Genomic DNA, 12,664 nt, shown 5'->3' with positions numbered 1-12,664 from the left:
TTATGGAGTGATGGTGACAGGATCTGCAAAAGAGTGGAAAACAAAGGTATGGTAAGATTGTTGCCATATTCAGTGTGTATCTTGCATTTCTCCACACCCCGACACAAAAACTCTTTATGGCTAGATTGGCTGTTTGCACTGACAGAGCTAAACAGGTACTTACAATCACAAACGTAAGACACCTCCAGGTACTTGTATGTGCCAAAGCAGGTGTCTCCAAACACTGAGTTGCTGGCGCTGATAGTACAGCTATTTTTCCCGTTACACCTGTAAACGTAGAATGGCATGACTGAAAAGGGCCATTGAGTCACTGATCCCATGGAATACATTACTAAATATGGGCAACATCTAGAATTATTTTCTTTTTTTTAATCCTCGTATATAAAACCTCCACCATCGTGGTTCATTCTTTGCCTTATTTCCTTCCGAAGTGAACAAGGGAACTTGTTTATGCTTCACTCACTGACCTCTCAGCGACTTTGGGAGTGGGGTTTGAGCAGTACACATTTTGAATCTGAGAGTCAGGCCGCCTGAAAGAGCAGGTGGTCTTGTCAAGGCGTCCGTAGTAAGCTCCGTAGACCAATATTACCTGCCCAACATCTATGCCAAAGAAGAGGAAAGAGGCACGGAATGAAAAGTAGCTCATTTTAGGTTCGTCACATTGTTCCAACACAAATACAAAAAAACATAATCTTACCACAGTACAAATGTGCCAAAGAACCCTCACAGGTCACTGTTTGAACTGTTAGAAAAAACCCAACAAAAATAAACATCAATCACATCACACAGACTGGTTAGCAGACTCATGCAGACATGTGACTGACTTGCTGGGAAGCAGGTGTAGTTGGTCTCCAGGTATTTGAAGATGCCGACGCAGGGATCCGAGGTACGAACGACATTTGTGTTTATCTCGCACACCTTCTTGCCATCACACCTTTAGGAATAACAGTGAGTGTTATGTACGTAGTGTATATAACATAAAATATATAGAAAAATACCTGAAGACTCACTGGCAGTTGAGCACTAAAATATAATACCTTCTCTTAAGGATATCCACGGTGCCGATTTGAGAGCACTGTGTATTTTGAAGCTGATTCTGAGGCCTGCCCTCACTGCAGGTCTCACGGTCTTTACGTCCGTACAGTGCAGCCTGCACTATGATCGCTCCATTATCTGTTAAACACCAAGAAATGTCTTTTTGCACCCGAGTACAACTATACTGTATACTTTGTCCTTAAGCCAAGATTATATGCTCAGCCAAAACTGTAAAGCACTTTTCACAGCTTTATGAGCTTTCAACACATTTCTGGAAAAAATGTTACTATTAGATTATTCTGTTATTATATGTTACCTTATATATGTAATCAAAGTAGTTGAATTAGAATACTGCTGTAGATCACATTATACCCTTTAAAATAGAGTGTGTGAGCTGTATGTAGTTTAGTTCTCATTATACTTTTGAGTTAACAGAACATATTCACATATTAGTTCATTAGATAAATGTGCATCACTCTGTATCCTTGATCTGCTGGGAATGTGTTACACTGTTTTCTTGACATGCTTAATTGTTGAATCATGAAGAGAAGGTTGTAAGCAGGAGACTCTGTGTCTAAAGACAGGGGAGATAGATAGACCACATTCCACACCCCCACCTTACAGAAAGCAGAGAAACAACTGCCGAGGTCATAACTTAGGCGCTGTAACAGAGAAAAAATGTGATGTTTTGGCTTTTACGACTAGCTGGGGGCCACTAGAGACTATAAAAAGCTGAGCAACCCGTCACCATTTTGAGACATGTGCCTGACCCTCTGGTAGCATCTCTCCCGTCCGGACGTTGTAATGCTCTTATTGTTGAATTGTATGGAAATAAATGATTGTTGATTGAGCATTTATACACCGAGTATTGTCCTTCCTTCAGCCCAAAGATTCAAAGAATTGGGAAAATTCAACAACTTGGTGCCGTGTGACCCGGATCTTTGGTGTGCTGAGGAGGTGCAGATTTGACCTTTGGTGAGATCGTGAGGCGAGGTGAACAGAGGACCGGTCCAAAAATAAAAAGGTAAGCACAGCCTGTTGTATTATAAATACCAAATGTGCATATTGGGCTTTCCAAATTAATCTGTTCACTGAGTCACATGTATTTTCACAGTAAATTTGTCGGTGTCTGGTTTTTGGCGCAAGATACTAACAACATAAGTTGAGGCTGAATTCCAGTGTGTTAAATAAACTGCTTCTACCGAGAAACTAATAAGACACTACGTTGAGCTAGTTGCAGTAAACTGCTTCTACCGAGAAACTAATAAGATACTACGTTGAGCTAGTTGCAGCCACTTTACCTTCCACATTTAATTTTGTCTAATACTGGCTTCTGTAGCAATAATACGTTAGAATTTCTTCTGAAGACGCGGCCATTAGTCCAGTACATTGAAGTCGAGGTTTGTTTATTTTGTTTATGGTGTCAGTGACGTCCTGGCTTTTGCCGGCTATGAAATAGAAGTTGATTTAAGGAAAAGCAGATGCTGGCTTCACGGTGCAGTTGAACGCTGGCAACGCGAGAGCGAAACACGTCCGTAGGTTTGGTTTATGATACGGCGTGTTCCGGTGGTGCGGCCGTGAAGTGCAGTAGTGGTTGGTGCTAGTTTTAGTACATTGGATAGAGGTTTTGACGGTGGTTTGTGGCGTCAGTCGAGTATAAAGGGCTGCGGTCATAATACAAAGTAAAATTTAAGTACATAGCAACACCTGGTTTATGATGTCAGGTATAACTTCGGGGATGCAAGCATCACTTTTATGATGCGACTTTGCCCCGTGGTGGCGGTCATAATCGCAGAGAAAGGGGTATTTTGGTCAATGGTGCAGTGTGCTTTAAGAAGATCTAATAGTTGAGCTCAGAGGTTTCTGTGTAAAATTCCCGCTGAGGAAAAGTGTTGAGTGAGAGTGTGAGTGAGGCGCGCTCTGAGTGTTTTTTGTGTGGAGTGTGAAGCGTGAACACAGTGACAGTGACGGTTGATGTGTTTGATTAGGAGGACATTAGAGCAAATACACATTTTAGGATCAAAGGTTGATGCCTAGTGTACCTGTGGAACTTTGCCCTAGGAGTGGCGACCCTCCTGTCCGTGGACGCGTGGCCAGGACCGGCGTCGTCCGGGTGCCGAGGTGGTGACTTGGGGAGGTGAGGGCCCCCGCATAGCTACGGAAATAACACTGGAACGGCCGTGTAATCACGGGTTCACATTTATTCCGGACTAGAACAAGACACATTTTGCGACCAAACGTTGAGTCTAGATTAGTAAAGAAATATAAAAAGGTTGAATTCCTCGTTTCAGTGGTTGAAATTGTTGTGTGCCTGTCCCCTGACGAGTGTGAAATTAGAATAAAGAGGGAATTTGGAGCCACATAGAGATAGACGGGCATAATTGGGTGTATTACTCTGTGGTATAATAAATATAAAAAGGAGAGATAGTAAGAGGTGTGCAGTGGAGAATTATGGAGGAGTAGAGAGAGGAATGTGTTGGGAGACTGGCGTACAGTTTACGCTGTCAAGGTAGGCGGGTTGCCTGCTTATCTGTTTAACAGTGATGAAAATGAAATTAAATAAATCTCTTAGTGTGTTAATACAGGAAGCTGCGGACCTGGACCAACTGCCCCCACAAGCACAGCGGCCGAAGCAAAATTATAGGTAATGGGAACCACACCCAGCACGAATCAGCAGCTGTGAAAAAGACAGCAGCGAGGAGAGAATTAGAGGAGAAATTAAGAGAAGTTTTAACACATAAAATTGGGGCCAACGGACTTGTGGAGGTTGGGAAGGCGTCCGGAGCATCACAACAAAAAGGTGAAACAAAAACACACACAAGCAGAGAAATCTGAGAGAAAGGCTCCTTTTAAGGTAACGCCTAGTTTGAGAAAAGATAAAATTAACCTGCTTTTATACAAATGCACATACACGCAATGAAGAAACAGCTTACACTCATGAACACGTGAAGATTTTCCAGCAAGGTTAAAGAAAAATTAACATACTTAAATGATGAAGTCTATACATTACTGACAAAGAAACCCTCTGGGTTGCAGGACAACAATTTAACTAAAAAAAAAAAAAAAAGGAACACTGGTCTAACCAACCAGGCAAGACACAACAAATTTAGTGGTTAAAAGATTCAAATTGTGACATGTTTTCTGTTGATTGATTAATAAAAGTGATTACTGAATGAAAGAAAGTTCCTTTTTTGGGCTTTTTAACATGATCTTAAGAATTTTAACATATACCGGTGTTGTCCTGTCAACTTGGTGGGTTAGGAGTTGATTATATCGGGAGACAAAAAACAAAAAAAGGGGGAGAGAAGGCTGACACAGGGCCTGGCCCCACTGTCTCCCCTCTGAATAACACAGCCAACACAACATCATTTTCCTGTTCGTTTGTTTTTGTTTTTTGTTTGTTTTTGTTTTGTTTTGTTTTTGTTTTTTCTATACATATTTAATTACAGGCTGCTTTGCCGGCCCTGAAAGCCGAGGCTGACTGGACTCCTGCTCTCCCCCATACGTGACACTGACCAAATGCTGCAACAGCTGGACCCACAACAACGACCTGAGAATGTCAACAGACCTGCAGGAATGTGATCTCATGCAGCCGAGACGGAGAGCACTAAACCTAAGGCCCGTTTCACTACACGGGGGAAAATTCCCAGACTGCGTCAGCTGACAGAGCTGTGACGAGACGCCCGCCAAGCCCGAATGAAAAGTAAGGCCGAGCGAAAGAATGCTGACCTTGATAACTTTGCATTCACACTGTGCAGGACAGTGATGGACCAACACGGATGATCGGGTGGCGAAAAAGGGCGTGACTGAGACAAGAGGAGTAACTGAGGACAGAAGGCACCTCAGAATGGACAAAAACACAGAAGAAGATGCAGGTTTCACCTGCGGTGAACATCGACACTGGAGAAAGGACTGCCCCAATTGGGGTCAGAACCAGGACGGACTGAATTTTGAGCAGCAGCAGCAGCAGCAATGGTCGCAAACAAACTGAAAAGGAGGGGGGGCAGGACCCCAGGGCATGCTTCAGGCCGTGGTTTACCCAGAACACCAGAACAGGAAAGTGATGAACACACACACACACACACACACACACACACACACACACACACACACAAATACACACACACACATTGGAATGCTGATTCACTGAGAAGTGATGCACACACATACACATGCACACGCTTGTGCAATGAAGAGTGATCCACACGCACACACACATACACGCTGATGCAATGAAGAATGCTTTGCTTATGCTGATATGCAAAATCCTGCACACAAACATCCCAATGCATAATTTTTATGAGGAGCCATTGATTACCATTAAATACTTAGAATGTGTTATATGTCACCCAGAGGGCATTTATGTAGATTTTAGGAATAAGGTCTAAAAAAGTTTGGTTATGAAAACAATGTCTGTGCGTGATGTCTGTTTATGGCTCAAGGCCTTGACTGAATTCTTTGCTGTGCTTCACACAGCCCTGATGAGGAACAGTGGCACAGAGTGAAAATGATGAATTAATAGTGTAAGTTTTAGGTCGGAGTACGGCATTTTCTGTGATTGAGATTTAATTCAAGGAGGAACAAAAGGTGTTACGGCACCTGAGGTTCTCATTCCCACACAATATTGTCCCGGCAGGAAGCAAAATGTTCCTGTGAATTTCTGGTTGATTGTTTGGTTTTGTTTAGCGCTAGCTTGATTTTATCAGTGAGCTTTGGCTTGTGTTCTTTCTCGTAAGCGAGAGAGGGATAGTTTTATGCTTGGACATGTCTGCAACGGGCCCTAGTTTATGTTATTGTTATTAGTGTTTTGTTGGTTACGTCTGTTTTCGTTTTTGTTACAGTGCACTGGAGAAAAAACATCTGAGAGGTGTGATCCACCGGTGGGGATATGTTGATATTTTGTGAGTTTATGATTTAACAATCAGCTCTTTAAACCAGGCCTGAAAGATTGAAATTTAAAGCGCTATGAAATATTCTTACAAAAACAGTTGCAAAATGTGCTTCTCCATGATTGTAATTGGCTTGGGAGAAATTCACTTATAGGGAACACTGAGAAGTTCTGAGTCTAAAAGGATTGCACCGAGTCAATCCGGCCCAAAAAACAACAAGGAATTGTTTTCCTTTAAAATGATGACGTCATCTTGCTGGTGATGGAGGCTCGAATAGGTTGCGCGGGAGACTCCATTATCAGCAACATCTGGTATGAATGTGTATGGAGGTATGCATGTGAATGGACTGTGATGGACGGACTGGAAGCTTTGACTGACTTGATACTGAGACAATGACTGCACCAACTTTAGGATTAGTAAATGCCAATAAACAATTCACCCAGCCGACAAGAGAAGGGTGGATGCTTCGCTTTGTTTTGTTTTGTTTTTTCAGGAGCAGGAGGATAAGAGAGACTGGAGGAGGAGACTCTAGCTTCACATAAGTATGAACTGCAGACTTAACACTGTGGTTGCTGATTTTGAGTTACCGATGTTTGCATTAAGAAAACTGTGCTATATTAGCTGTGTTTTGATTAAGGTATCATGTTATATTATTGGGAATGCCAAATGCTACAGTGGAGAAGACTTTTGATACCACTCATGACTGGAATATGTTATTATTAACCATAGCAGGCCACTGTAAAAAGTCAATTAAATTTTATAGAGGAAAATCGCCAAAATTGAACAATACCTATGAATGACTGGCCACATTCAGAATAGAGATATGCAATAATAAACATTGGTCCACGTGATTTAGGTTCTCACTTGAAATAGTAAGTTATTAAATGTAGAATATAATCGACAGGGACATTTGATAGGATGTGGTACTGAAAAAGAACAAGAGCAAAGTAAATAAAGAAAATATTGTGTTTAGTTTGGATAAATTCAAATTAAAATGTACCATTACACTCAGAGGATCAATATGGAATAAAACATATGCAAAATTTGTAGGAAGTACATGACTGATAACTGTTCTGTCCTGAGCGTTTGTTTCCAGAGCACCCACTTGACCACACCAACAGTTTCTCGCCACCGAGGAGGGGTACTTGTAAAAAGAATAAAATAAAAATCTGAGTTTAACAAAACATTTCAAATGTAAATATCAAGCTTACCTTTCTTTTTCCATGAAATGTGCTTGTGGGCACGCCAGCCATTTTGAAAAGGTGGGCAAAGCAATTGGCAAGGCCACACCCCCACACGTGTGATATAATTTTAAAGGTACTGTTGCCCTCTCTAAGAAACATCAGGAATTAGAGGAGTGGCAAGTAGAGTATGCGAGCTACAAGCAAAAACTAAAATGTGTACTACAGTGTGCAAAAATGAAATACTGGGTCATCAGGGGGTCATGAGGGACATTTATAAAACTAAAAGTCCCACTAACCTTAAAGTGCACTTGAAAAGCCCACACAAGAAGGTTAACCTAGCTTACCTAGAAGACCTCATCAGGGGGAGCACACTCCCCCTCCTTGAAGAGCTCACCCACTCAACCCGCATCCCCAGAAAACAGCTAACCCCAGATAAGGCAGCGTGATGTATCCCGAGACAACAGGACTGGGACATCTAAATAAAGGTGTGAAACAATCGCCTTCAAAAGATTATCAATTCACTTGAACCAAAATTAGGACCACACGGTGCGGCAAGAGTTAATAGTTATTAGTCTCAACACCCAAGGATAACCAGAAGAGCATGACTGATATGATGGAACTGGGATTTTGTTACACTTAATTTTTGCAAAACACAAACAAAACTAAATTGAAACTAAGGATTTTCAGAAAATAAAAACTAAACTAAACTAGCAAACAATTGGTAAAAACTGATTAAAACTGATGAAAATTGCAAAACTATTACAACCCTGGTCCAGACCAAGATGGTGTTGGACATCTTCGGGGCAGAAAAGGGTTGGTGTGACCAAGGTGTGGTTTGGCTTGTTGTATGTACATTTCAAAATGTTACAGCTCTGGATGGACCAGTTACCAGGGCATGGAAGGATGACAGACTTTATTACATGAGGAGAAGGGACATTTTCGGGATCGAAGATCCTCAGGGATGACAAGGCTGGAGCAACGGTACTCGAGAGAAGAATTTCTGATACTTTCTGAGATATGATGTCACTAACCTTCTCTTTTAATTGTCTAGCTCCAATGAATTGACACATGGGAGTGTGTCAAAAAGGGGGAGTTGAGTTTGAACATCAAACAATGGTGATATGAAAATTTCTATGAGTTTATTTTTGTGTTTAATAAATTAGCTATGGTAAAACTTAAGCTTATAATGTGTTAGACTTAGAAAGGGTTCACTAATTTTTGATTTCTTTTACACACACATAGATTATGATTAGAATAAGTCCTGAACATAATATTTTAAACCAAATTTGAATCATTAGAAGAACAATGGATAACAATATTAGATTATCAAGGCTAGGGAGAGAGGTGTTTTGGTTTTCTGTCTCTTGCAGAGAAAGGAACAGACACCAGACGGGGACCCGGAGATGTGAGGACCCTTCACAGCAGGGACAGATGTAGGGACTGCCGAGACAGCAACTGGGGTCAAGTGTCATGACGTTTGGGCTCCTGGAGAAGATGGATCCCACAAACACAGCAATAACCATGAAGGGGTTGGCGAAAACCGGGAACACCAGACCAACGAGGTTCAAGAGGCTCTTGGCAAAAAGGGGGACACGCCGGTGACCCCAAAATACACAGATCTTTGTTTGAAATCGGGGCAGAATAATCCCCAGAACTGTGCAATGACTAAAGGGTGGTCTAACCCCGGAGGTCGAAGAAAGAAGCTGAGAATCACCCAACTGGAAGACACTGGTAGCTGCAGCAATAAAAATAAAGGTTAAAAGCTCCTTAGACAGAGGTTCTAGTCTAAGTACATTTGAAAGGTATAAGGGGGCATTAAAATGGGAGAGGAAAACTGGAGCACCAAAATAAAGCTGTGGGAGAATTGGGGAGTGATGGGAGTGTCATCTGTAACTGCTGTTATGGTTGTAAATCTAACTTTGCTTGCATCTGAACTGCGTGAACACAGAGGTCATCCCACATATGGTCCACCCGTTAAAGGGGGACAGAGGGCCTCAGGATCAAGAAAACTTGGACCTTGCGACCCTGGAGTGCATGTTGTAAGTGATCTCTTTCAGAGATCAAAAGGGGGAATTATTAGATTATTCTGTTATTATATGTTACCTTATATATGTAATCAAAGTAGTTGAATTAGAATACTGCTGTAGATCACATTATACCCTTTAATATAGAGTGTGTGAGCTGTATGTAGTTTAGTTCTCATTATACTTTTGAGTTAACAGAACATATTCACATATTAGTTCATTAGATAAATGTGCATCACTCTGTATCCTTGATCTGCTGGGAATGTGTTACACTGTTTTCTTGACATGCTTAATTGTTGAATCATGAAGAGAAGGTTGTAAGCAGGAGACTCTGTGTCTAAAGACAGGGGAGATAGATAGACCACATTCCACACCCCCACCTTACAGAAAGCAGAGAAACAACTGCCGAGGTCATAACTTAGGCGCTGTAACAGAGAAAAAATGTGATGTTTTGGCTTTTACGACTAGCTGGGGGCCACTAGAGACTATAAAAAGCTGAGCAACCCGTCACCATTTTGAGACATGTGCCTGACCCTCTGGTAGCATCTCTCCCGTCCGGACGTTGTAATGCTCTTATTGTTGAATTGTATGGAAATAAATGATTGTTGATTGAGCATTTATACACCGAGTATTGTCCTTCCTTCAGCCCAAAGATTCAAAGAATTGGGAGATTTCAACATACTAAGGCAGTATTTTTAACCTGACATCTTTATCATGTTATAACATTAACATTTTCAGGGTTATTTAAGCTGATGTTTAATGTACAAAACTACAATGCTGGTTGATGAAAAATATTTATGCTTTAAAAAAATCAAGATGTGCTGTTTGTTGTGGATGCTGACACACAGTCTTGGATATTTTACACATACCACAGCTTAAGTGCTGGACATTGAATCCATCATCACAGGTCACTGCTTTCTCCGTGGAAACAACTAAAGCAATAAATATGAAAGATTAAGTATATAGATTAAGTATATAGAGAATAAATGCTGCACTATCAGATATTTACCTGATGATGTGAGCAAACAAGCTGTTGCAAGCACTGAAAACAAACATCAGTGTCTATTTTTATTATAAAAGAAAAAATTGCACTTTTTAAAGTTTGAAAAATTTCTCTATTATTGCAGAGAAGCATACATTATTTATTATTTTTTTATAATACATAGAACATATTAACAACAATATTAGTTTCTGCAGATTTTATTAAGTAAAGTTTGTAAATTGGTAACAACAGTTTCAAATCAATCAATTCTTCCCTCATTCTTTACTCCATAGGTAGCAAACACTGTAGTTTATTCTGTAATGACTGAAATCATAAAATAAAAAAATTTACCTCCAATGCATCCTAATTTGAATATGAACCCACATAATTGTCACACTGGCAGTGAATCATTTGTATACTCACGCAGTGTGGTGCAGAGTCTGAAGGAGAGCATGGCTGTAGAAGCTCCAGTCTCGAGAGGCTTGCAGAACTGATAGTGGCTGGGACGGTTACGCTGGTATTTATCCTGCTGGCTCAAGAATTGAACAAGATCTCGATCTTGCACAACTACTGGCTCTTACTTCCTGGTGAAAAAATGTGAACATGAGACCAACTCGCATTGTTGTTCAAGTGCAACAAAGGCAATGGACAATGTCTTTGGGCTGTAATGATGATGATGGTAAGAACTTCACATAATCAAAGTGGTTTTTGTTTTCAAGCCCAACAATGGGCTCATTCATTATTCTTGAAAATGAATCTGTTCCGAACATATTTATTACAGCTGATTCCTGGAAGGAGTATCCATTTCCCTTCAGGTGTGGTTAGATTTCAGGCTTATGGCTTGGTGACACACTTTACTATGTTTACACGAGAGTTTAGGTTTTTAAGAGGTGGCTGTGTAAATTTGTAAAAGGTAAATGAGTCAGAACTTCAGGTGTTTAAAAGCATAGGATAAAATGTGTAAATAGGCGAATGAGGGTTGTAAAAAGCAATTTGAGTGCTCAGAGTAGAAAAGCGCTTTGTAATTAGGTCCATAATTTGTCTGACACATTTTACCTCTCTACACTACTAAAGTGGATTTTAAATCAAACAAAATATACAGCATGTTTTTAGTCCCAGTACTCCTATTTAAACATTTTAATTTATGCCTTTGAACACTTTCTGATTTTCTCACACAGGCTCAGATGGATATGTCAGGACAAATTTGCCTGTTTTTGTTTGCAACTTGAAACAGCATTTGCTTATGAAGCATCTTTGACATTAAGTAGTCACAATAACTTCAGATAGCTCTTTGAGTGGTTACAGTTTATTGTTTTAGTGAACTTCCTGCAGTAACACCTGTTACTGTATTCCTGTCTCCGCCTTCTTAAAGACCCAGAATTACCGCACATCTTGAATTACTGCAGCGAAACTGTACCAGGAAGCGTACATTAAGGATTTTGAACTATGATGTTTAAGTGTTGTCACTGCTGAGGATTCGTGGACACAGATCCTTATTTACTACGCTGCTGTTTACAGTTTAACTTTTCATCAGAACAAGCACTTCTAATTGTACTTTGCTCCTCACTGACAAAACAAGTCCAGTAAATTCACTTTTATCTTTAAGTTTAGGACAGTAATCTGTCTTAATTTATTTTGTTGTTTAGTTAGCATATGGGGAAAAGTCCTGTGGTTATCCATCCGTCCTGTTCGAATAAACCCAAAGTTCAGGAACATCTTCTTTAGATCTGTTCAGTTTTATTCATGTGGCACCACTTAAACAGTCAACAAATTTTGACTCAAATATGTTATATTGTAAGGTAAAGACCCCAAAGAGTTAATCTCAGACAAATGTTCACACAAATGTGAATTACATTCACTTCATTAATGAAGTGAATGCAGTTCAGTAATCAAAGGTGTTTGGCTATAACTGACTACATGTGTATACTGTATCATAAGTGGACAGACATGGATGTAAACCACACCTTAACCATTTGGCTGAGGCAAAACTACCACAAGGCAGTGATTCTAACTAAAAGGTACTCTGGATATTATTAAATGTGAACATATTGTTAAATATGACATTTTTTGTTTGTCAGGTGTCCTGTTTGAAGAAAACACTTGGTAGCCACTTGAATGAATGTAAATAAACACATTTACATGAGGGCAACCTGATTTCAAGGAAATAAAAATGCTCAAATTTTTTATACATTTTTAGACATGAGTTTAAATGGCTGCCATTTTCTTTCTGAGTATTTATTACACGGCGTGCTGCGAGGAAAAGCCTGTTCTAACGTTTGAGTCTAAGGATTATTGTGAGCACCTAACAGCTCTTATTTTCTCTTGAAACTCTTTCATGTGATTCTTGTGTTGGTGGTTAAAGAGGTTTGTCCTGTTTGAGTGGTGGTGGGGACCAGTTTGTGGCATAATTTGGATAGTACAGTTTTCTGGGGCGTGTCAGACTTTTCATAACCAAACCATGTCCATGCAACAGGGGGAGCCCCTCGTTTAACAATAAGGTCCTCGATTTCTTTTGACTGCTCCTTCTGTTTGGAGCTAGCTGGTTCTGCC

At 40.3% G+C, this 12,664-nt stretch overlaps 1 protein-coding gene across 1 annotated transcript; it reads right to left on the bottom strand.

Annotated features, from left to right (window-relative positions):
* On the bottom strand, nucleotides 1-10,568 carry LOC146610592 (L-rhamnose-binding lectin SML-like). Its single transcript, XM_085344538.1, has 9 exons — nucleotides 10,538-10,568; nucleotides 10,142-10,174; nucleotides 10,002-10,064; nucleotides 1,038-1,173; nucleotides 825-934; nucleotides 698-742; nucleotides 468-600; nucleotides 164-267; nucleotides 1-23 (listed from the first exon to the last, which is right to left on the bottom strand). The coding sequence occupies exons 1-9, from the start codon at nucleotides 10,566-10,568 to the stop codon at nucleotides 1-3; spliced, it is 678 nt and encodes a 225-aa protein (XP_085200664.1).
* Nucleotides 10,569-12,664: the final 2,096 nt, after the last annotated feature.

Source organism: Diplotaxodon limnothrissa, linkage group LG20, assembly GCF_057381915.1.
Source record: "Diplotaxodon limnothrissa isolate DT_005_m linkage group LG20, D_limnothrissa_male_GT1.1, whole genome shotgun sequence".
NCBI classification, from domain to species: Eukaryota; Metazoa; Chordata; class Actinopteri; order Cichliformes; family Cichlidae; genus Diplotaxodon; species Diplotaxodon limnothrissa.
The sequence above is the reverse complement of the archived record's forward strand: the minus strand, read 5'-3'. Positions and strand labels throughout refer to the sequence as shown.

Excerpts from the sequence above, each read along its gene's own strand:
- LOC146610592 (XM_085344538.1), bottom strand. The coding sequence starts at position 10,568 with ATGCTCTCCTTCAGACTCTGCACCACACTGC. Across the intron at positions 10,065-10,141 it reads TTGTTTGCTCACATCATCAG|TTGTTTCCACGGAGAAAGCA; the intron begins GTAAATATCTGA and ends TTATTGCTTTAG. Across the intron at positions 1,174-10,001 it reads TGTCCAGCACTTAAGCTGTG|ATAATGGAGCGATCATAGTG; the intron begins GTATGTGTAAAA and ends GGTGTTTAACAG.